Source organism: Myxocyprinus asiaticus, chromosome 40 (assembly GCF_019703515.2).
Source record: "Myxocyprinus asiaticus isolate MX2 ecotype Aquarium Trade chromosome 40, UBuf_Myxa_2, whole genome shotgun sequence".
Taxonomy (NCBI): Eukaryota; Metazoa; Chordata; class Actinopteri; order Cypriniformes; family Catostomidae; genus Myxocyprinus; species Myxocyprinus asiaticus.
In genome coordinates, this window is record NC_059383.1 from 34,587,020 (window position 1) to 34,613,800 (window position 26,781).

Consider the following 26,781-nt stretch of genomic DNA (forward strand, 5'->3'; position numbering starts at 1 on the left):
TTGTAAAAAAAAAAAAAAAAAGCCAGTACAAATATGTATTCAAGATAGGTATTACATGTCATCAAAAGCTTAAAAAATGTAGATAGCCTTAGGCAATAAAAATCTAGGCTAAATTTTATTGTGGTTCTTCAATTTGTAAAACATGTATTATAATAAAATGGTAGGCCCTTTAAAGTATTAGCAAGGTTATTTAGTATGGTATTCATTATGCAAGATTTATATGACTTGCTTGGTTTAAAAATAGGTATTAGGTCGTTGGTTGGTAGTACTTGCGCAATAATCTTAACCATCTAAAATAAACAGATATTAAGGGGCCGTTTACACGACAAAGTTTTCAACTAAAAACTGAAAACTTTTTATGCGTTTTGGCTGTTCGTTTACATGACAACGGCGTTTTGGGGCCTAAAAACAAACTTTTGAAAACGGGTTTCAAGGTACAAGTTTTTGAAAAACGATGCCGTTATCGTCTCCGTGTAAACATACAAAAACGCAAATTTGTGAAAACGATGACGTCATGCGCTCGCGTATTACGTGTTCAGTCTATAGGCATGTGCGCGAGTACTTCTAAACAATGCGCAGGACATTCAAAACTTTTGAGATTTTGAGTTTATTGACGCTTCTCCAGCAAAGTGTAGATTTACTGCATCACTACTACAACCAGCGTTCGCCATCTTCATTGTTTGTATTCACTGCTCTGTGGAAGAATACTTATGTGCGCAGGCACGTAGTGTTTTTTTACAAAGTGACATCGCCAGCTACTGGCCTGGCATGCATAATACAGTGTTTTTAGTTGTTTTCGCGGATCCGCGTGAACAGGGATTGTTTTGACAACGTTGTGTTCTGTACGCGAAACTTTTCAAAAACGCAACGGAAAATTTTTCCGTTTTTAGTACATCGTTTTCATGTAAACGTACCCAAATAAATAAACATACCCAGTCACTAGACAGAAATCTGTCTAAAAAATGTCCTGGACATATTTAACTCAAATTAAGACACTTTTTACCCCCAATTCTCATTACCGTAACACATCTGGGCATTTTACTATTCCCCTTGTTGTGAATGATGATTCTCATTACCATAACATGTATTATTACATTTACAGTTAAAAAGTCAAAAAGTATTACAGTTAAAGATATGCTATTGTACATTGAGTTTGTAAATTAAAATCGGTGCAAATGAAAGGGAGTACTACTTTGATTTATAAATACATAATTCAAATAATATATATAATTTTTTCACTTTGCTATAATAAAAATATCACAATGACCATCTTATTTTAAGGTAATGAAAATTGGGAGTTAAATGTGCGCAACTCTCATGAAAATAATTTCACAATGTAAAAAACCTTAATGGCCTTAAAATAGGCTTCATTTTCTATATGCAAAATATATTTTTCCGATTTGTTTCTTTTGATTTTGGAGTAAAATAGGATAAGGACATTTTCTTGAAAGGTTTCGTGACAATCACCCATGTTTGATGCCGCATCTTTTTTCTTAGAAGTTTGCTGGTTGTTTGTGTCAAGCACTGGAACTCGATTCTGTCATGCCAAGCACAGAAAACTGGAAAAAAACCCATTGAGATTTAACAAATGTTGCTTGTTGCAGTTTGCAATGTTATTTTTGTGTAGCTACATGTTGTGAACTTACGAACTACAGCTGGTCTAGTCTCTGATAGGGAAGATAAAGGCTTATCAGATGCTCTGAGATATTTCTGACCATGCATCAGCATCCCACTAGAAGACATCATGTCATAGCAAACACCAACTCCTCAGGCTTTTTTTAGCAATTGTTGGTGTACGAGGCAAGGAAGTGAAATATAGAGATGTGACATGGAGATTACTTCAATATAGTTTTTGCAATAGCCACTGTGCTGCAACCCAGAACAAGAACATTCTCTGCTAGATTTTTTTACAATAAGGTCCAACTGTGGTCAGATGGTTTCCACAGGAAATGTATGTTTACTTTGGGAATTCCAGTGCTTTATAGCATCGTTGCTTGAATTTTGTTTCTTCATGTTTTGTTTTTTTGTTTTTTTGAGTTCTCTTGAACACTTTTTGACAATATACAAATGTATTTTTGTTAATTTACTGAGCACATTCCACAGATTATTTAACAAAGACATAATTGTGGATATACCAGAGGCTTAAACAATGTGATGACTGGGATTACTGTATATATTATTAATATTTTTAAGATGACAGATCATTGAGTAGATAGATTATGAATGTCAATATTATAGATGCTATTTACTTTCAAAAACTTAATTTAAAACCCCTAACCCTAGGTATTAAACTTGGCTGCACTTTAAATGTTAGAACTTGCTCAGAAGCAATTCCACATTTCCACTAAATGACAATATGGAGTGGATGATTCATCTCTGTACAGCTGCTTCAGCCACAACCGCAGGGCCGTGTTCACTTAAAGAATCTCAGCTGAACTGCAAAAGCCCCATTGTTTTGCTTCTGCAGTTCAAAAGAAGAGAAAAAAGAAAACTGCAAAAAAGACAAATATACTCTCATGAATCATCTTTTCGAAGAAAATCCCAGTGGCCTCTTATTTCAAGGAAATTGCACTCTTACACAGAGAAATGTAGGTCTTTAGTACGTGCAAATGAAAAGAATGTGATTTCTGCCACCAAATCTCTCAAGAGTTCTTTAATTCCTGAATGATCTTAGTCCAACGCCATTAGCTCCCTAAACTATACTCATGCAGATTTGCAAAACGCAACCTAGCCAAATGTTGGAAACTTACACCCTGTCTACACCAGACAGGAGCAGCTCGTCGCATCAAAAACAATAGAACCCCATTATAATCAATGATGCCGCCTACACTGGAAGCGTCCATTGCGGCAAGTCTGTCGCACTGGCAATAAACGGGTGTTGAATTCCATTTTGTGCTTCACTCGCTGGCGCTACTACACCAGTTAAATGGTTTAGAATGTTTGTGTCGACGCGTCCAGTGTAGACCGCTTTAAGCTGTTGATGCGGCGTGCCCGGTGTAGACAGGGTATTAGACTTTTTCCAGTGCTATGCACTGTCATGCCAAATGAACATTTCAATTGAAGAACTCCAAATGTTCATACTGTACAAAAATTTAGCTAAGATGTATTTGAGGATGTTTTCACAAATAATGCCATGAATATTTTTTTATCAGTTAACCTCACAAAGTGCATGAAAATTATATATATATATATAATTATTCAATATACACTATATTGCCAAAAGTATTCGCTCATCTGCCTTTAGACGCATATGAACTTAAGTGACATCCCATTCTTAATCCATAGGGTTTAATATGACATCGGCCCACCCTTTGCAGCTATAACAGCTTCAACTCTTCTGGGAAGGCTTTCCACAAGGTTTAGGAGTGCGTTTATGGGAATTTTTGACCATTCTTCCAGAAGCGCATTTATGAGGTCAGACACTGATGTTGGATGAGAAGGCCTGGCTTGCAGTCTTCGCTCTAATTCATCCCAAAGGTGCTCTGTCGGGTTGAGGTCAGGACTCTGTGCAGGCCAGTCAAGTTCTTCCACACCAAACTCGCTCATCCATGTCTTTATGGACCTTGCTTTGTGCACTGGTGCGCAGTCATGTTGGAACAGGAAGGGGCCATCCCCAAACTGTTCCCACAAAGTTGGGAGCATGGAATTGTCCAAAATCTCTTGGTATGCTGAAGCATTCAGAGTTCCTTTCACTGGAACTAAGGGGCCAAGCCCAGCTCCTGAAAAACAACCCCACACCATAATCCCCCCTCCACCAAACTTCACAGTTGGCACAATGCAGTCAGACAAGTACCGTTCTCCTGGCAACCGCCAAGCCCAGACTCATCCATCAGATTGCCAGATGGAGAAGCGTGATTCGTCACTCCAGAGAACGCGTCTCCACTGCTCTAGAGTCCAGTGGCGGCGTGCTTTTCACCACTGCATCCAACGCTTTGCATTGCACTTGGTGATGTATGGCTTGGATGCAGCTGCTCGGCCATGGAAACCCATTCAATGTAGCTCTCTACGCACTGTTCTTGAGCTAATCTGAAGGCCACATGAACTTTGGAGGTCTGTAGCGATTGACTCTGCAGAAAGTTGGCGACCTCTGCGCACTATGCGCCTCAGCATCCGCTGACCCCGCTCTGTCATTTTACATGGCCTACCACTTCGTGGCTGAGTTGCTGTCATTCCCAATCGCTTCCACTTTGTTATAATACCACTGACAGTTGACTGTGGAATATTTAGTAGCGAGGAAATTTCATGACTGGACTGTTGCACAGGTGGCATCCTATCACAGTACCACGCTGGAATTCACTGAGCTCCTGAGAGCGGCCCATTCTTTCACAAATGTTTGTAGAAGCAGTCTGCATGCCTAGGTGCTTCATTTTATACACCTGTGGCCATGGAAGTGATTGGAACACTTGAATTCAATTATTTGGATGGGTGAGCGAATACTTTTGGCAATATAGTGTATATGTGTATATATATAGTGTGATGTGTGTGTGTGTGTGTGTGTGTGTGTGTGTGTGTGTGTGTGTGTGTGTGTGTGTGTGTGTGTGTGTATATATATATACACACACACTATATAATAGGGATGTCAACCGAATAAAACTTTTAATCGAATTAATTACATTGCAAGCCGATTAGTTGACTGAATTAAAAGCAATTAATCACACATATAAATATTTGCTAAGAAAACCCCCTCAAAAAATAATTATATTTATTTGAAATATATTTTACCTCAATATATATTGATTAAATAATTATAAATAAAATACAAACATACATGTGTGTGTGTGTGTGTGTGTGTGTGTGTGTGTATATATATATATATATATATATATATATATATATATATATATATATATATATATATATATATACACACATACAGTCATGTGAAAAAGAAAGAAAGAATTCTATGGTTTTACATATCAGGACATAATAAAAATCATCTGGTCCTTAGCAGGTCTTAAAATTAGGTAAATACAACCTCAGATGAACAACAACACATGACATATTACAACGTGTCATGATTTATTTAACAAAAATAAAGCCAAAATGGAGAAGCCATGTGTTAAAAACTAAGTACACCTTGTGATTCAGTAGCTTGTAGAACCACCTTTAGCAGCAATAACTTAAAGTAATCGTTTTCTGTATGACTTTATCAGTCTCTCACATCGTTGTGGAGGAATTTTGGCCCACTCTTCTTTACAACGTTGCTTCACTTTTTTCAGGTTTGTGGGCATTCGTTTATGCACAGCTCTCTTAAGGTCCCGCCACAGCATTTCAATCGGGTTGAGGTCTGGACTTTGACTGGGCCATTGCAACACCTTGATTCTTTTCTTTTTCAGCCATTCTGTTATAGATTTGCTGGAGTGCTTGGGATCATTGTCCTATTGCATGACCCAATTTCGGCCAAGCTTTAGCTGTCGGACAGATGGACTCACATTTGACTCTAGAATACAGAGGAGTTCATGGTCGACTTAATGACTGCAAGGTGCCCAGGTCCTGTGGCTGCAAAACAAGCCCAAATCATCACCCCTCCACCACCGTGCTTGACAGTTGGTATGAGGTGTTTGTGCTGATATGCTGTGTTTGGTTTTCGCCAAACCTCTCCACTTTGGTCTTGTCTGTCCAAAGGACATTGTTCCAGAAGTCTTGTGGTTTGTTCAGATGCAACTTTGCAAACCTAAGCCGTGCTGCCATGTTCTTTTTAGAGAGAAAAGGCTTTCTCCTGGCAACCCTTCCAAACAATCATACTTGTTCAGTCTTTTTCTAATTGTACTGTCAATTAGTCATTTAGATGTAACTCTTGTTTTTTTTTTTTTTTTTTGCAATTTCTCTGAGCATTGCATGGTCTGACCTTGGGGTGAATTTGCTGGGACGTCCACTCCTGGGAAGATTGGCAACTGTCTTGAATGTTTTCCACTTGTGAATAATCTTTCTTACTGTAGAATGATGGACTTTAAATAGTTGGAAATGGCCTTATAACCCTTCCCAGATTGATGGGCAGCAACAATTGCTTCTCTAAGATCATTGCTGATGTCTTTCCTCCTTGGCATTGTGTTAACACACACCTGAATGCTCCAGACCAGCAAACTGCTAAAACTTCGGCTTTTATAGAGGTGGTCACACTTGCTGATGATCAATTAATCAAGGGCATGTGATTAGCAGCACCTGGCTACTACTTAGCCTCTTAATTCCTAAGGAAGCAGTAAGGGTGTACTTAGTTTTTCACACATGGCTTCTCCATTTTGGCTTTATTTTTGTTAAATAAATCATGACACATTGTAATATGTCATGTGTTGTTGTTCATCTGAGGTTGTATTTACCTAATTTTAAGACCTGCTAAGGACCAGATTGTTTTTGTTATGTCCTGATACGTAAAACCATAGAATTCAAGGAGGGTGCACTTTTTTTCACGTGACTCTGTATATACATATATATATAATTCTGATAATTAAAATGCATTATTGTGGCAGTCGAGTAAAGCATTAAAAAGACAATACAAAAAGTGGTTTTATAAGGCAGTATATTGTTTATTTCCATATTATTGAACATAAGCCAATCATTGGCCTACAGTTCATAATAATCCATTTTTTAATTGAATTCAATCTGTCAACGACTTTTCTAAGGATGCATCACTGTACACCTGCTTAGCTTATTTGTTTATACAAAACTAAATTGTATGTTTGTAATATGGGCAATCTGGGTTTTTGGTACAGTACACTGACATTTATTTAGATTGTACTAAGCATAATTCAAACTGAGTTTGAACCATATTTGAATCAGTCTGTTTTCTCACTTTACACCAAGACTTGATGGTATTACTTATGTTTATTTAGTGAGTTTGTTGTACCTCATCCTCCACAGATCCATCTGCGTTGGGTTTCATCATCTCTCCATGGTCACTGTTGCTCATGCCTTCCGGAAACATATCTTTCACGGATGAGAACATTACTCAGAAGGACCTGAGGGCTTTTACTGCCCCAGAGGTGCTGGAGGGCCTCAATCTCTCCTCACTTTCTGATATGGAAAAGGTACAGTGTGAATTTTGATGATCTGGGGACAAGCTGTGCATAAAGTGTATGTTTATAATAAGCTTTTCAGTGCTTGTGTGTTCTTTTCAATGGGATGTTCAACAGAGTTGTGTATTCTCAGTAATTTGTTTGTACTTGACAGTACACACTATTTGAGCAATAAAATGTGATCTCAGTATTCGCTGATGCAGTCAACATTTCTCTGAACACCAATTTTTTTTTAAATAGCCCTTTTTTAATTTACATTTATATTTAATCTACAGATAATAAGCCCCCAGCCATTATGAAAAGGCTGCCTGTTGATTTACTGTCTTAGTGGGGAATTGAAACATTAAATTCTTTACTTTTACGTGCCATAACATCTCAATTCTTTTTTTTTTACTTTTTAAATTAGATGCACATGTATTCACTTGGCATGACACTGTTTTGGGGGACTGACTACGAGATTCCCCAGAGTCAGGTGAGTCCGTCAAGAAATTAAAACTGATAGTTCACCCAAAAATGGAAATTGTGTCATAATTCACTCACCCTCATGTTGTTTCAGACCTGCATGACTTTCTTTCTTTCTTTTGTAAAACACCAAAGTGGATGTTTGGCAGAATGACAGCCTCAGTCACTATTTAATTTCATTGCATGACTAAAAAAAGATGTAAGGAAAGTGAATGGTGACTGAGGCTCCTTTTGTGTCTAAAGATGAATTTTCATTTTTGGGAGAACTATACCTTTAAAGGTTTAGCAACTTTCTTTTATGGTCTCAAAGGTCTTTTTACTGACCTCAATGTGTTTGTTTTAGCCAATGAAACTAGGCGAGCACCTAAACAGTATTCTGCTCAAAATGTGTGATGATTCGACTCTCTCCCGACTATCCATACGCTCAGTTCTGGATACCTGCAGCACTCACATCCGCAGCTCCAACTGTGATCCTTCGTTTTCCTACATCAGAAGACTTGTGAGGCTCGTTCTTGGCAGCCTCTCTCAGGTACATGTCTTCATTTTCATGACCTATTGCTTTTTTTCCTTTGACTTTCCTTTTTTTCCCCTATTTGCTTTTCTTTTGTTTTTGATGACCAACTACTAAAAGTCATTCTAAGGAACTTCCTCCAAGGTCCAGGGGTTTAAATGAGTCATGTTTTCTCAAAATAATTTCCCCCCCCAATTTTTTTTTATTTATTTTTTTTAAGATTTATGTTTAGCCTTTAAAAGGGCAGGGCCCAGTTGCAAGAAGCCCCTGGTCACCATTCACTTTCATTGAAAAAAAAATAAAAAAGAATGACAATGAAAGTGAATGGTGACCAGGGACATGTAGCTTGGACATTGTATTAAATATCTCCTTTTGTGTTCTTTTTGTTCCTCAAATGAAAGAAAGGCTTATGGGTTTAGAAACAAAGTGAGGCCACTTAAGTTAAGAAAAGCCTATTTTATAACTGTAAGGCATTGTTTTCTTTACTTGCAACTAAGAGATTTCTTACAACCAGACCTGGAAACATAACAAAAAAAAAAAGATTTAATGTTAAGTAGTGTAACCATCAAGTAAAAGGTACTGAAATAGTTTACGTGCTCCTTGAATACATGTGAGTGTACAACAGCTTGTACAGTTAATTACAACTTAATTATTAATTACAAAAAAGTTTTCCAATATTATTTTTCAAGGTAATTTTTATTTATTTATTTATTTTTACAAATATCATGAATTTTTGAATCACAACTATTGAGAAGTTTTCTTATGGTTACACCATTTGACCATTTGAAAAACAAAACAAAAAAAAAAAATTGTACAGAGCGGTTATCTGAGTTACCGTAGACTTTGTCAGTTCAAACCAGTCTGGCCATTCTCTGTTGACCTCTCTCATCAACAAGGCATTTCCGCCAGCAGAACTGCCCCTCACTGGATGTTTTTGTTTTTGGCACCATTCTGAGTAGATTCTAGAGACTGTTGTGTGTGAAAATCCCAGGAGATCAGCAGTTACAGAAATACTCAAACCAGCCCATCTGGCACCAACAATCATCCATGCGATTATCTAATCAGCCAATCGTGTGGCTGCAGTGCAGTGCATAAAATCATGCAAATACGCATCAGGAACTTCAGTAAATGTTCACATCAACCATCAGAATGGGGAAAAAATGTGATCTCAGTGATTTGGACCGTGGCATGATTGTTGGTGCCACATGGGCTGGTTTGAATATTTCTGTAACTGCTGATCTCCTGAGATTTTCACGCAGAACAGTCTCTAGAATTTACCCTGAATGGTGCCAAAAACAAAAAAAAAACATCCAGTGAGCGGCAGTTCTGTGGATGGAAATGCCTTGTTGATGAGAGAGGTCAACAGAGAATGGCCAGACTGGTTTGAACTGACAAAGTCTACGGTAACTCAGATAACCGCTCTGTATAATTGTGGTGAGAAGAATAGCATCTCAAGCGGGTTGGTGCTGTTTTGGTGGCACGAGGGGGACCTACACCATATTAGGCAGGTGGTTTTAATGTTGTGGCTGATCTCTGTATATCTATATATCTATATCTATCTATCTATCTAAAATATATATATATATATATATGTATATGTGTGTGTATATATATATATATATATATATATATATATATATATATATATATATATATATATATATATATATATATATATATGTGTAATAAATGTGTAAATACATGAATATTTAAAATTACAGTCATACATTATGAAATATATTAACTTCAGAAAACACTGTAAATATGAAAGAATTTAACAAATACAAATCTTTAACAAATCTAAGGGTTTGGGTATTTATTTATTGTACACATTCTAAATTAAGTTATTATAACCATTATTGAAGCAAATCACACAATACAAATTCTTGAGGGGGTATATATACTCTGAGACAATGTAAATAAACTTGGGGTTTTATAAACTGAACTGGGGCCAAACTTTTTTTTTTTTCCATATTTATCTTACCTAACACTTTTATTGTAACTATGTAAAAACAGAACTGTTAATAATGTGTTCATTTACATTAAAAGACTTATTTAAATAACACTTTCAAGGTCTGGCCATAAATTCCTTCTTAAGATCTGGCTGAAGAACAAATATGACCTCATAACAAATAGGCTTTGATTAGCTTTACTTTGAAAATAAAAACATGCAATGTAGGCTTATTGTTTATGAAAACTGAGAAAGAATATATAGACCTGCTAAAGTCTGTATCTTTGACTATCAACACGCATAAGGGAACAATGGCAATCTAATGTTGAACTCTTTTTACATAAAATAAATGTAGCCTAAAACTGAAAAAGAGCTTTATGTCTGTTTTTTCCTTTTTTAAATTTGTATTATCCTCCCATTCAGTGAGGGCAAAATTAGACTTTCCTTATCTTGCACACATGAATTTGCACACAGGAGACGGATACTTGTGTAGATAATAATCATTAGAAATGGTGAACAAACTGATTTGATGATGTTCAGGATTATGAACGCTGACACACATCTGTATGTAGAACCAAACACTGTCAGGATATTTTTACGAGCACTACAGAAAATAATGGAGGATAAAAAGCTCATTTTCAGTATATTTTCTTTGAAACTTCGGTTTTCATAATCAATTTAACTTTTGTGAAAAAGGGTTGTGCATATGAGCTGACATCACTTCTGTAACAGCTTTGACTTTTGTTTTTTGTCTGTAGTTTTGACTGCACCCAGCAGCTAAACAATTTGCATAAATACATTTGAGTGAATAAGACACGATAAAATGTGCGCACCTAAAAGTTGCTGGTTCATGTTTCGGAGAAGAGTGTAACTGAACTATGGCCAGACCAGCTTAAACATATGCGTGCTGGTCTGGAACTGGACCACGGATCACTTGACGACCACTAATGCTGTTGCACGTGCTGAGTGTTGTTAAACTCACCACTGAGTTTTGCGCAGAGGGCGCTCGGAAAGACATCACATTACATCGTACAGAGAGACTCTGAGAAGTGGTGGTACTCAAGTAAAACTGCCGGTACTCTGTAGACTAAATTAGAGAAGTGCAGTTACTGCAAGTGAGTACCCACCCACTTCAAGCACTGACTTAACCTGAGTATTTGTACTTTCCCCCACTCACTCACTGTCCCTTGCTCCAGCCTTTTAAATGCTTGTATTGTTCACGATTTCAGACCTTTACAGTATAACATTTTACCACAAACATGTAAACACACTGTTTCTATTAACTGAAATGCCTCTGCTCCGCCTAGCCCTATAAAAGAGCTTTCAATTTAAAAGGTAGTTAACGGTTTTTCCTGTGCTTGTTTTCTTGCATTCCTGTTCCTCTGTGGCATGCTCCCCAGTAGTTTAATTACAAAGTGGTACTTAATGAGCATATTGCCAGGAACAGACCTCTCTCTTGTCTTAATTTCTACATAACATACCTTTTTTTTTTTTTATTCCACACTGGGGAAGTAAATGTCAAGTAGTCCAGTAGGGATACCATCTTGTGATTATTGATGACGAATCCTGTGAGTGGATGCCTGGGGTTTTCCTAAATGATGACAGCATTTTAATTCTTGGGTGAACTATCCCTTAAGCTGTGACTACTTCGGTCAAGTTGTGTCTCTCTTATTCTCTGTATTTGTATGTGTTTAGCTGGACGGTCTCCTGTCTCAAACTGAAAAAGAGTCCCTTCCTGAGCGAAGTAAAGAGATTCGTGAACGTCTACGAGGGAAAGGCCTGCCCGCTGGTAACACACACACACACACACACACACACACACACACACACAGGTAAACTTTTGGTATTGTTAGATAGTTAAAACGTGCCCCCCCCCCTCCCCACACACTCTCTCTCTCTCTCTCTGTCTCATTCTTTTTGAAAGCCCAGTACAAAGCTCTTACATTGGGCCACATGCACACCTAAACACTTAGGCATGCTAATACATGCTCATACACTCCCCGTCCTTTTTGTTGTCTTTTCATCAACCATACACTTGGAGTCCCTGTTAATAAACGTGAACTTTTCAGTGTGATTATGCTACCTAATAATGCTGGTGATGATTGTTTGAAAACCATGAAGTGCACCGATTCATGCTGACTCATATTACACCATTGACCCAGTTCTGAAGCAAGTGACACAGAATGTAAACAAAGCAGGGCTCAGTACTGACATGATTCTGATTTGGCCCTTCAGGGGTCAGTGCTTATCAGAACAGAAGAAATAAAAGATCCCTCCCGTCACAGGAGACAAGCCAGAACAGCACCAGCAACAGTGCATGAAAGTGCAAAACTGAAACTAAAGATTGCTGGAGGAGTTTTCAGATAATCACGAGATTTCAGGTTCTGGGGAAATATTTTTGAGATTTTGTGATTTGTACTTTTTTTTTTTTTGGTTCTGGAGAATTGCTTTATGAAATACCCCAAATGTGCTGATTTTGTAGACTTCAGCTATGTTTGGAATAGCATACTTCTCGTAATAGTTGTGCATTATGCAGTGTGTACAGTATGTTGCTCACAGTATGGAAATTTCTCTGTACATGTGTGAAATAGATGGTTTCTACTGTCTAAAGTGATCATAGATTTTGAAGATTTTTATTTAGTTAAATTATTATTCTGGAGTTAAATTGTTTCCTTCACATCCAGTGTTTTTTAGGAGCTGATTTTAGTTTTCTCAATAAAAAACACTTGATATTAGCATTACAAACCCTACTGAGACAGCAAATAGGTTGTTGACAATTAAGGTTGTCCGAGATCATAAAACTTAGAAATTAAGAGAAAAAAAAAAGAAGAAAAAAAAAAATCTATTTCTAACGTTTGGAGTTCATAATCTTTTTTTTATATTTATGTCCATGTTGGTTTCATACATTTTTTGAAAAAATAAAATAAAATAAAAAATACTATAGCATTATAACATCAAGTGGTGTAACCATCAAGTGAAATGTATTTAAGTGTTTTCCGTACACCTTGAATACATGTGAATTTACACAACTTACCGTTAATACAAAATATTTAGTAAACAATATTTCTGCAAATATAATGAAGTTTTGAGTGTGTGTGTGTGTGTGTGTGTATATATATATATATATATATATATATATATATATATATATATATATATATATATATATATATATATATATTTATATTTATATATATGGCTACTTCTTATGCCAAAATATCAAGAATTTCAGCTTTCTACTAGACTTTAATTGAGTTATTATTATTCTTAGAACATTTACCACTTAGACGTTTTTGACTTTAAAATATAAAAAATGACTTTAAAAATTGAAAACTTGTTCATTGTAGAGGTGTAGAGTAATTGTTTTGTGTGAATTGCGTTTTAAATAATTTATAAATAACTTAATAAATCAGGACAAAAATTTGTCATAAAACTGACCCTAATAATAACTTTATTTTTATAGAAGTTTTTAGCAATTTAGCACAAAGTGCTTCACTAAACATAAAATCAAAACACACTCAGTACAACACAAGGTAAAAACTGAAATTCAAAAAGTAATAAAAGCAAGTCTATACAAATGACATTTTTTAAATTTGACTTAAAATACAGATATCTAATGGCTGCAGGGCACTCCAGAGGCACTAAACCCATAGCTAGGTAGGCCTTGAATAGAATATATTGAAAGATATCAAACTTCATATAACTAATAAAATTCAAATTTCACTATTGACAACAATGACAGCAATGGCGTAGCTTGAGATGCCTGATACTACAGTTATTACATTTCTGCTGAGGTTTTATTCCATCTGTATGAAGACATAAAAATAAACCAGTGTGAAATGAGTCACCATTTAGGCAAGCTTGTCCTCTCCCATCATGACCCCAAAGTGTTGCCAGATACCACAGCATGAAAACAAAGTTTTCTACAGAACACTCTTTAAAAAAAAACCCTGAGAAATATCCATCACTGATTGATGCCATGCCACAGTTACATAAGCAGCCACATTTTTTGTTTTCCGTGAAGAACTGCTGTAGCACCAATGAAACCAATGGGAAGATTCGGTCATATTTTCCAAAATGAAATGCTCTGGTTTTGGTTTGTGGTGATGCTTGTCTAGTTTCAGTTCAGACTCTTTTCTATGCACACTGTGCTTTTGAAAGTGGCCTGGAAGAGAGGGCAAGACGGAGAAACAGATAGATAGATAGATGGAGAGAGAAAGAAATGGATAGGGAGGTGGAAAGTTGGGAGAGGAACACAGAGAGAGTGAAGACATGAAAAGAGAAAAAAAAAGAAAAAAAAAAAGAGTAGTTCTCATTCAGTGTTTGGCACATCATAAATCTACAAAGCATAAAACAACAGACAACGAAAAAAGCAGATTGAGAAAGAGAGTCAAGAGAATGTGTTTGGAACCTTAAAACATAACTCAATCCGGGTGGCAGAGGACGAATCTCAGTTGCCTCCGCGTCTGAGACAGTCAATCCGCGTATCTTATCACGTGGCTTGCTGAGCGCGTTACCGCGGAGACCTAGCACATGTGGAGGCTCACGCTATTCTCCGCGTCATCCACGCACAGCTCACCACACGCCCCACCAAGAGCGAGAACCGCATTATTGTGACCACGAGGAGGTTAACCCAACGTGACTATACCCACCCTAGCAACCGGGCCAATTGGTTGCTTAGGAAGCCTGACTGGAGTCACTCAGCATGCCCTGGATTCAAACTTGCGACTCCAGGTGTGGTAGTCAGCGTCTTTACTTGCTGAGCTACCCAGGCCCCTGTTTCAGTGAGTGTATTAACTTTAACATGCCACTCTTCATCAAAGGCTTGAAGTTGCACCAGCTCTGTCCTTGCCTCTACGATATACTGAACTTTTTTTTGGAACCCAAGAGGAAAGGTCTCTCGTCAAGTTGTCCATTGCTTAAACAGTCCCTGAAAACTAAAACATGTGGAACATTCATGTCTTTCTGACTGACATGGACTGGAATTGGCGTGGCTAACAAGCGTGTCGCTGGAAGCTCAGGGTGAAATCAGAGCGGCTTTAGAGAATCTCGTAAACACTAGAAGACATCTATTGTCCCTCTTTTCTTGCAGCCATTTAGGGTTCATTTTAATCTCAGACCCAGACAAGGGGGATCCAGTAAAATTCTCCTCGAAGACAACATGGTTAACAACAAGTATTAAAAAAAATATCACCTGTCAGAGGGATGATCCAATCAGGATTTTTACAGCCGATCACCGATCTTCTTGTCACCTGATCGGCCGATACCGATCATTTCACCTTTTATCAGGATCTTTGTCATAACTGGCTATATGTAAGCTGTCTGCACTTTGTCACTATTAATTGAATTTTCCTCTTACTAGTAATATCACTTTGCCTAGCTTTTGCTGACAAAAAGTTTAAAAGGCTTATTAAAAAAAGCTTTTTTTTTTTTTTTTTTTTTTATATAAGACTTTAAAACAAGTATAGGCTAACAAAATCTCTATATTAAGATAGACAGCCCTATAAAAATGAAGCTTCGTGTCAAGATGAAGACAAACTGATAACCCATTGGTGCAATTAAACTAAGAGTGATATTTTTGGTTATTGATTCATTGTTATTATTTCATATAATTATTATTATTCCTTATTTTATTTCTATTTTATTTTTGCATTATATTTAATGGATTATATTATGGTATCTTAATATTGTATAAAGAATCATTATATTTATAAATTCCTTCCCTGCCTTTTCATTTAGTTGGATGATTGTGTTAATAGTTAATTTTTCACTTGTTGCTGCTTGAATATTAATGAGGGAAATATGCGCTCTCTCATGAGGGCAAGAGATGAAAGGAAAGTGGAGAAAGAGTGCATGTTTCTGGACTCTACAGGTGCTACTATTGTTAATGCCATTTCATCGGGAGATATTTAATGAAGATGTTTGAATAACACCTCGTCTTGTAACTCGTGCTATTACCGAGATGCCTATGCCTGTCGGAGACCGAGAAGCTGCCGCCATGAACGATAATAAGGACCGTTTCACAGCTCGCGCTGTTTTACCTTTGCCTTGTCATGTGTGAAATGCCACATTAACAGTACAGTACGCAAACTTTTCATATTTGCCATACCTCTCCCACTGCATCGTTCTTAACGGCTGAATCAAGTTTGTTGTATTACAACACAATGCCAGTGTTCCCCACACTCCGTGATACCATAACAGTGCTGCTGAAGTCTTAAAGGAGCTGCACGTCTTTTGCAACATGAGCGATTGGTTTATGCGATCGGCCAAATTACCAATCACCAATCGGGTCATAGGACGTGAATATCAGCCGATACCAATCGGTGGCCGATTGATCGGAGGATCCCTAGTGCTTACCCATGCAACAGTCACCACTGTGATTCTGGGGTGTTGTGGGTGGTTGCCAGGATGTTTTGTAATGTGGCTACTGTGGTGTTTGGTTGTTGTAGGTGTTTGACTTTAAAAATTAGTTTGAAGGTTTTACTTGCCCAACTGTTGGAAAGACAGACAGACAAAAATATGTTTACTTTTGAATTTTTTACAGTTGGCCCATTTGAACCTTTGTGAATGTCTATTAGAATTTTTGGGATATTTGATCACAAGTCTGATCAGTTTGAAATTCATAGCACACCAAGTCAGAACAGTCTAAAGGTATGTGCCACGTTTGGTGGATGTAGCTTGAGAGCTATAGGAGGAGTTCAAATGGATCATTTTGGTCTTTGTTTGGGGATTTTGGAAAAAAACATAATCAGCCTAGCATTGTGTCCTAAATCGAGACATAATCCACCCTTGGCCAAAATTGAGTTGTTTTGAACCGGCTAGTTAGACCCTGGCTTAATGTATTGTTATCTAGTGGGATGACGACTTTAATGTACTGTTATGAGAAGGATTTTGGACTAATGAGAGTTCACAGCGAGCGGACAGAGCTACCTGGTGCAACAACGCACAAATAGAAACCAAACCATCGATAGAATGTCCTGTAGCTTCTTGCCGTTGCGGCTGGTTGGGGACTAAACCGCTGATTAACATGGAAAAGATACATTTTATTGTGTGTCATGCTGTTGCATTGCATCTGGTTAGGACATGCTATGATGTGTTGAAGGGTATGTTACAAGCCAACATAATATTCAAGCTGAAAAAGTCGATTAGATTCATACTTCACTTTTTATGCAAGTTCACATGCTGTGTATTCAACCCTTAAATGTTTAACTTTAGAGTATATTTTTGGTACCTGTGTTTTTCATCCTAGGGCGAAGTGCAGCCCATCGTGTGTTGGAGCGTTATCGAGCCCGGACCCAGGAGCAGGCAAACCTGAACCGCGGACTCAGTCGCTCTATGGGCTCTCTCCCTATCCAGGACATTGTTAGTGCGGACGAGGGTCTCTCTCAGTACCCCCCATCAGAGTACCAAGCAGGGTCCGAGACCTCAGCCAAAGTTTACCACCAACGTCAACAACAACTTCAGCAACAACGTGGCCGACCCAAGGAAGTAGACCAGCGTTCTCTCCCCCATCAAAGAAACAAGAGCTGGGCTTCCTCAGCAGACCTGGCCTGCCTCGACCCACATATGCTCCAGTTTGGGGCCCTGGATGATGCCCGGAGAGGCAGCAGTGCTTTGACCACTCACTCAGCTGGTAGACACAAGTCATCCACAAGGGGCCAAGACTCTCGTTACTCTGAGTTTGGAAGCCTGGATGTGCGGAAAGCCCATCACCACTCGAGCCAGTCTGTGGGGTCGCCGTTCAACAGTGCTTACGACCGGATCAAGGAGAAGCACAAGAAATTGCAGGCACTCAAACAGGCCATGGATGGTGAGTACTGATTTAGATGTTGAGTGATCCATATGTTCCCCCAATGAGGCAGGTTTCAAGGGTGATGTAGTTTTGGATAGCCAAATTATTTTGAAGTCTGGTCTACATTACAAATTATTCTGACAATGAGCTGCCCACTTAGAAAGGAAAATATAAACATAAAATGACCAAGCACAGATTATTTTGTGTTGTTTAAGGCGAAAGTATTTTTCTGCATGCCGTTACGTCAAGCATGCTAACCTTTCAAAGTATACTTTGTATGACTGTGAGCCTGTACGGAAGCATGCAGCGCATGCACACTACAACTGCATTGTGATACACTTTAGTACAGTCACACCAGGTGCATGCGCAGATAGCACATAAAGATGCTGTCCGTGTGCCTAGAAAAACTGGGCTGCATGCAGACAGACTGCAGAGGACAACATTTTTGTAGCAGAGACTAGAGGTAGACCGATATATCAGTTTTACCGATTAATCTGTGCCGATAGTTGCTTTTTGGAACTATAGGTTAAAGTGGTCGACCGATATGCAGACACATTTGAGCTCTAATGTTAAAGTTCTCGCCTGTTTAATTCTCCCTCTCTCTCCTTAACAGTTCCCTGTAACTTTTAACTGTCTTGTCTAATGATAAAAAGGCAAATATCAATAAAACTAATATCATATAAAGTCTGCAAATATGCGCATATCTCATTTAAACAGATGTAATAAACCAACCTCACACAACTTGAGCAGATCCAACATCATGGGGTGCGCTCATTTATTTACCTCTGAAGCACTTATTCTAACAGTCTCTCCTCAACAGTTCCATGTAACTTTTCTAATGATAAAAGGCAAATATCAATAAAACTTGTATTATATACAATTTGCAAATATACATTTATCTTGTTTAAACAGATGTCATTCACGAACCTCACGAAAATCTAGCATTTTCTTCCCATCGAGCGCCCATCTAATATCTTCCTCTGGAGCGTGTATTCTATCAGCCAGAATAAAAAAACTTCAGTATCAGGATCAAAAGATCTTCTGGTTCACAAATCATGACGACAATCCAAGCAGGCGATCTAGGCCGTTTAAACTGTCAGGAGATTGAGGCTCGCGCTGAACCGCACGAGCGCGTGAGTGCCACTTCAAGGCTGCATTCGCTGTATATGTAGGTATGATGAAAATAAGGTGCTTTTCAAACTATTCAGAGACCAGTTTCCTTAGGAGTTCCATTCTTTCAAAACAGAGGTCAGTAAAGACATTAACTGATTAGGGAGCAAGGTAGCAAGTCATCTGCCTACATTTTCAGATGCATCCCAAGGTAAAAGCACTTCACTTGTGCTATAAGTAAATGTCTTATTCACTATGTACTGTATGTACAATTGGTTTGATTCTGTATTTTTTGAGAAAATGCGATTGCCAACGTGGACATGCCATCCCATGATTGCTGGTCTACTGTGTGTACTGTTATTTCCTCCTTCCTAATATATTAACAATTTCTTCATGTGCAAATAAATGATTAAAATTTGATGACTAAACAGAAATCTGAAGAAACTGCTATCTACCATTTAAAATACAAAATGATTTTTTAGTTTTGTGTGAAATTTAGTATATATAGTGCTAAATAAGAGTTTATTATTTTTTAGCAATTTTATATTTATGTTATTTACTATATTAAATTGTGTGATATATTGGAATTGTATCGGCCTATCGGCCACCATGCTCTCTGGATATCGGCATCGGCCATTAAAAAACCCATATCAACCGACCACTAATAGGTTATCGGCAAAAATCTATATCAATATTTGCCAACAATCTAGTGAATGAAGGCTATAAAAAGCTTAATTTGGTAAATACTTAAATATAGAGGATTGTAACAGAGCCAAGTCTCCGACATTTAAAAATAGGTACGTGTATTCCAGGTGTCCTGCGTTATGCACCAAATCTTATTATTGGGATTTTGGTTGCACAATAAACTGCTTGGATTTGATTCATTTTGGACTCTTGTAGACTCAGTGTCTGTGCCCGTAATAGGAAGGAAAGACTTAAGGAATTTATAGAATGTAAAAAAAAAAATTAGAAGTCAATTTTAAAAACTATCGGCAGATTAATCGGTTATCAGCCTTTTCAACCACCTAAGTTATCGTATCTGCAAAATCCACTATCAGTTGACCTCGTGCAGAAACATAGCAGTATAAAGAAAACTGAAGTACACATTGGCCTTCTGGGGCAGGTTTATCTGAAAAAGTTGCACCAATAATAGATGAGTATGGAAAAAAAGCGATGGGTTGTACAGTACTTACAACTGAAGTCTGTGCATGTATGTGCATTTCTGTTTATGTACAGTTTTGTTTTGTTTTTGAGGGATGAGTCAGTTGGTTTCTGTGGTAATTGACAGCATGCATTAGATGCTTGTCAACAGAGCCAGTATTGACAGTATTCCTATTAACCCCTGTATAGTCCATGATAAATTATGCCTGTAGATTAACATAGTGCTGTGAAAGTTACAGAAACAAATTCCACCAGCCCCAGTTGTGTGGCTATAAGTATTTTGTTCTTCAGGCTTCAAGCCAAATGTTAAATCTAAGTTGAAGTGACAGCTACAACCTTGCTTAACATAAGGTCAAAACCACAGTTTATTTATACAAGATACCAGTTGTGACTAATTGTACAATGCAACTGTTCAATGCAACAAATGAACTGTGTGTTCAAAAAGGAACTTTTAGGATCAGATAGATTTATGAATGGCCTGCTCTTATACTTTGAGTTACTGAGCAATAAAAGTCACACATCTTGCAGCATTAAAGTGAGGTGTGTATATCTATACATGTGTGAGGGAATGAATTTTAAAGTTATGGATGTGTTTTGCGTGGCTTCTACGCATACTGTGTGTTGCCAGATTCTTTATGACTGAGGGCTCCAGATTCCTGGAACCAAGTAGAGAGATGGTTAATTCTAGCCCTTCACAGATCACATACTTTTGCAAGCTTTTTACTCTCTGGTGCTTTCACACCATTTTCCATTTGCATTTCATTCAAAACTTTCCACTGCTCTCACATCTATCCTTCTGTCACCCTATGTGTATCTTTGTTTCTATGTTTATCAGTGTCTTATTGCCTCCTTAAAGACCATGTGAAATGGCTTGATGAGTACAGTTTGCTTTCCGTTGTTGGGAAATGGGAAGTTGGACACCCTTACCATGTGAACCATGATTTGATACTTGCTTTTACTATTTAAAGGCATATGGCTTTCTCATTCTAGAGAGCATTTTATTGGAAAAATTAATTGCATATGCCATGAGTGCAAGATGAGTAATCATTATGGTGACTGGTCCATTTTCCTTAAGAACATGTTTTCAACTGTTAAGTGTACATTAGCATACAGATGTTTTCAAAGCTAACAGACATGGACTAAAAGCCACAAAACTCAAATTTTTTATTGCCTGGGATCTTGAAGAGAGTTTAAATTCTTCAAACTTTTATGCAGTCATATGTGCCACATTCATGTGTCCTTCACCTGGCCTCCATCTGGATGGAGTGAAGCTTCTCTTCATAATAATAAACCTCAGACTTTTCAACCCGGCCTGGCCCGAACTGAGCCCAAAAGCTGATTGGCTGCTATTTTTACCACAGCCTGTGCTCCGAACCAAAAACTTTCTTTTCCCAGTCCGTCCAGCTTTGCTTGGGCTCATTGAACCATTAAGCAGTTCTGTCTGGGGCTGTTGTCTTTAAAGGGGTCATGACATGCCTTTTTTTTTTATTATTTTAACATGTTCCTTGAGGTTCACTTATATTTTGGTTTTGGTGCTCCCTCTCCTTTAAGACTTGACAGTAAACGCCCACTGGTATGATTGGCTCTCAGCTCTCGACTGACCTGCCATCTCACTGCTCAACACTGCTGGGTGGGGCTACGGAAGTGATAAGGTAAAGTAGGCTTGATGTGTTGTTGTGGAGGTGGTCAGATGCAAATGAGTACCACAGTGTGACATCACAATGTGGAGGAAGTAGTGAACGAGTCAATTTGGCAGCTTGGTTTCAAAAAATGCTTTTTTGCAATGAGGAAGATGTTTAAAGTTTTGAAAAGTACAGTATGTTTGTATAGTACAATGACCTCTTATATGTCAAAAGATCAAGGAAAATTTGATTCCACATGTCATGACCCCTCTAAAAAAAATTGCCGTATTCTACACTTTTTGTAGTATTTTTGTTCCCTGTAGTCTATTATAATGTTAGCCTTCTTTTTTTTTTTTTTGGCACCAAAAGCAGTTTTAGTTTACCCTTACATGACCATTTCCACCCTCTCTTTGTTTTTTGTGTTTTTTGTTGTGTGTTTTTCTTTTCTTTTTTTTTCTTTTTTTTTACATTTAAAGGGCTTTTTACTGTTTTACCTATAACTTTAAGTTTTCATAAATGTTTTGGGTGGGTTTGGGAGGGAGCTTTGCATTGAGAATGTTAAGAGTATGTCTACATACAACATTTCAGAATTGCAGGGAAAAACTATTTTAAAATTGAGTAAATGATGAATTTTTGTACCCCCGTACTGCTTCTGTTAAAGGGATCGTTCACCCAAAAATGATAATTTTCTCATCATTTACTTACCCTCATGCCATCTCAGGTGTGTATTTACACAAAAAAATGTAAGCTTGAAAGTGACAGATTTTTTTATTTTTGGTTGAACTGTTCCTTTAACACCAGAAGAACTAATGATAAAAGAAAACTGTGAGAAAGTCTTTGTGCTGTTCCTGGCTTCTAAAAGGCACAGTAGCACCAACTGCATGTTTAATTCTAAGAGCCAGAGAGTAGGTGGAAAATGGTCGTGAAAAACTGAATTTGGACTTTATTAAACTTCTAATTGGACCTTATTAAAAAAATGTAAAAAATACATTATATATATCCCTATAAGACTGTGTTTGTAGTTTGTTACAGGCTTGTGACTATGAAACAATAGATCAACATAAAAGAGAAGGCGTAGATTTGAAAAGTATCTCAGAGGGGGTGTTTGCTGAAAAACCACTGACCCTGAGGCCGTTTGTCTGTCTTCTACATTTGATCAGTAATTGAAAGAATAAGACCATAAAGCACACAGATGAAACACAAACCTGCATGTAGCCAGTATAAAAATGCTGTGCTGATAAATATTTTGCTTGCCACCCTCTAGCAACACATCTAGAGCATCTCATTGCATCTCACTACATGCATATTTAAGTACTGTCAGGAAGAACAACAGATTTGACTTAGTCTTTTCTGGTAAAACGCTGACCCACCACTTAAAACCAATGCTTTACTGGGCAAAACAAAGCAGCAGAGCTTCTGTGTTTTCTGTCACCCTAAGAGCTAATTTTAAAGGTGAATCAAACAGGGCGTTAATTCCTGTTTCTGTGAATCATGCTGAAATTATAATTACTGTACCTCATTAATCCCTTGGTCTTTCTCTTTTTCCTGTTTTAAGTGGAAATCTATTAGCATTTATGACTTTCAGTGGCAATAATCACCAACGTTTGACTCCTAACTGTCCCAGGACTCTGAACATCAAGATCAGAGGAGCAGGGCTGGATTAACCATATGGGAAATTGGGCACGTGCCCAGGGGCACCATGTCCAGGGGGGCACCAAGCAACAGCATTTTATTATCTTAGGTCCATTTTTATTTAAATGGTTATAAAAAAAATTTCAGTATAGTTAAAAATCAGGTGTGAATTATTATCCAGAGGTCTGTAACGTTGCAGAAACAGCGTGTAGACGGTGCTGTCATGTGGCAACTGTTAAGCGCTGGCCAGGACGAGCCAATCACAGTTGTTTATTATTACTAGATGAGGATTTTAAAAATGCTTTCTTAGATACTGCTGAGGCAGATTTCTATTCACAGGTATGAATCCTTGCAATGAACAGTTTTTATTAAAAATCACTATCCAGTGTTAAAATGGCTCCAATAAGAAATAAAAATGTTCTGAGATTTCAAAGAACAATTACTGGAGAGAGATTAGGAATATGAGGAAGTGTTGAAGAGAATGTAGGATTGGGAAAAGGAAAATGTAGGAATAAGCGTGAATGTGGCCTTCTGCTGTATGAAAAGAGATTTTGGCAGAAGATCCTGTGGTGGCGTTTATGTGTATGACCTGTCCACCTGAACTAATTGTTCCTCTGAGCTCCTCTGAGTTACATCATCTGAGATCCTCTCAGGCTGTCCACTTTTGGCAGACCCGATACTTTTAGACTCAACAAGAGTCGATGTAGATCCAACAGACATCTGTTTTACCCTTCATTTGCAGATGTTTCACTGTCCAAGACACTATCCAGAATTTAAGTGCTTGTTAATTCCTGCCATCTATTGGACTTCGGTGATTAAAGTTAGCATTTTTAAAAGTTAAAGGGATAGTTCTCCCAAAATTGATCATCCTCAGGTCATTTCAAGCCCATGTGTTTTGTTTTTCTTCCGTGGCATACACAAAAGGAGATGTTTGGCAGAATATCCAGACTTTACCATACAATAAAAGTGAATGGACACTGTCTGTGGGTTGTCCAGCTTCAAAAGTGCAAAGGCACCATTACAGTAACATAAAAGTTGTCCATAGGACTCATTTGCATTTGTGAAAGTAATTGAAACTTCATTTCTCGTTATTGCGTCTTTATACCTCAAAATGTTTACTATTTCTTGTAATTGTGACCTTGTATCTCACATTTGCATCTTCATTTTTCATAATTGTGACTTTGTCTCTCAAATTGCGACTGCAAGACATTTCTCATAATTGCGCCTTAATATTTAACAATTGTGACTCTTATTGCGACCTGGTATTTCGCAATTGTGACTTCATTTCTCGTAATTATGAGTTTATATCTGACTGTTGTGACTTTCTCGTTATTGCGACCTTTTATCTCACAATTGCAACTTCATTTCTTGCAATTATGACAATTTCTCGTAATTGTATCTTTATATTTCACAATTGTGACCTTCTCGTAATTGCATTTATATACCTCACAATTGGGACTTTTTCTCGTAACTGCTAACTTGTATCTCACAATTGCGTCTTAATTTCTCATAAGTGTGACTTCATATCTTTTAATTAAGACTTTAAATTTCACAATTGTGACTTATAACTCATAACTGAGACTTTGTATTTTACAGTTGCAACTTAATTCCTTGTAATTACGACTTATATCTGACAATTGTGACTATTTCCCATAATTGCGACATTGTATCTCACAATTGTGACTTCATTACTCATAATTGCGTCTTTATATTTCACAGTTGTGACTCATAATTGCGTCTTTATATTTCACAATTGTGACTTTCTCGTAATTGCGTCTATATATCTCACAAGTGTGACTATTTCTCATAATTGCGATCTTGTATCTCGCAATTGCTCCATTTCTCATAACTGCGTCTTAATATCTTACAATTATGACTTATATCTCGTAATTTGCAACCTTGTATCTCACAATTGAGACTTCATTTCTTGTAATTACGATTTTATATCTGATAATTGCGACTATTTCTCGTAATTGCGACATTGTCTCACAATTGCATCTTTATATTTCACAATTGTGACTATTTCTCACAATTATGACTTTTTATCTATGTAATCTCAATATTTTATGAAAGATTAAAAAAATCTGAATTAGCATTTATTTTTATTTTTTTCCAAGACAGGATCAAGGCACCATTTCTTTGTGTTTTTTTTTTTTTTTTTTTTTTCACAAAAGCAGGAAATAAGTTTTTGGGTAAACTATCCCTTTAAAGCTGCAAACCGGAAATTAATTTAGTTTTATTGAGTTACCAAGTTTACTAAGAACAAGTTCTTGTGTGTGAATTTATTTTTCTGAACATTTCTACTAAGATGGACTTCACAGAGGATGAATTGATGCAAACTCAAAGACATGGGATTCTTCATGAACTACTGTCTGAAGCATGGCCTCAGGATGGACTTGACCAAAATTACCTGCCATACGCTTCCAGCCAGACTGCGATGCTCCTCACTGAATGATACCTATATCATCTTGGTCAAAGGAGGGACAACACTCTCTTAAACTACATAGAAAATGAATTAACCACTAACAAATGCCTTCATCGGCCAAAATCAAAGGACAATGCATCTACGTGTATTTCCTCAGTTAATTTGGAATGACTTCAAGGACTTTAACACTAAAACTAACAGTTCATACAAAATCATTTTGTTTAACCATTGACCCACAACACTTAATTAGTTTACTAATTTTAATCACTAATAGTTCTAAACATAAATAACTAGTATTGGCATTGTATTCATTAATTTTCTGTTATAGCATAATTTCAGGCACAGCTGCTTTGAAACACCGTCTGTAGTGAAAAGCACTATGAAAATAAATTTGATTTGACATTTAAACATTATTGACAACATTTGAAAGAGTACAGCGTTCACTGCTGAGGTGTCAACAAAATTATTGCACCTTTGTTTGACAGATCACAAGGTTTCTCATCCATCACTATCTTTCAGCTTGTGGTTGGCATCAGTCTAGAGGCATTTTTTCCAGAATGATCGCACATCTGCAAAGTGCCGTGAAACGCAGCAGGAAATTGATTTGCATGACAGGACGTAATCTGTACACACTTTCCTGCTCCCTAATGCACTCGATCTTTCAGCAGTCATAGATTTATTTACTACAAAAAGAGCTGTATAATGAATTACTGCATCTGAACAGAGAGAAATCACACATGCAGACATTGTATAATGCGGCTGTTCCCAACTTGCCCTCGGAGGCTTTAAGTAGACGTGCTCTCACACCTATATTGTAGATGTTACCACGAGCCAGTTTGATAATACTGTGTGTGTGTGTGTGTGTGTGTGACTCAATGCCTGCTAAACTCCCACTTGGCTCTGTTAACTGCACTGTGTGGGCAGCATTTTCCATTGTAACCTTGGTAGAATTTGTGTGCATGTTTGTTTTTGTGTTTTGCTTGGTGTGTATCTTTTTTTGTGGTGTGTACTGGTTGTTAACTCTCTTTTCCTATGGCACCAGGTAATTTTTTTGCTCACTGGGTTTTTGTATAGATATAATGTGGGGTAAAAGTGTAGAGCA

The 26,781-nt window shown here is 37.4% G+C and overlaps 1 protein-coding gene across 3 annotated transcripts in view; it reads left to right on the forward strand.

Moving 5' to 3' along the window:
- LOC127430761 (tyrosine-protein phosphatase non-receptor type 13-like) overlaps positions 1 to 26,781 on the forward strand; it is a 101,954-nt gene that overhangs the window by 26,181 nt on the left and 48,992 nt on the right. For all 3 annotated transcript variants that reach the window (XM_051680784.1, XM_051680785.1, XM_051680786.1), the window contains exons 3-7: positions 6,859 to 7,025; positions 7,420 to 7,485; positions 7,819 to 8,004; positions 11,633 to 11,726; positions 17,187 to 17,747. In XM_051680784.1, coding sequence (XP_051536744.1) covers positions 6,859 to 7,025; positions 7,420 to 7,485; positions 7,819 to 8,004; positions 11,633 to 11,726; positions 17,187 to 17,747 — 1,074 coding nt within the window. The remainder of the gene's footprint in view (positions 1 to 6,858; positions 7,026 to 7,419; positions 7,486 to 7,818; positions 8,005 to 11,632; positions 11,727 to 17,186; positions 17,748 to 26,781) is intronic.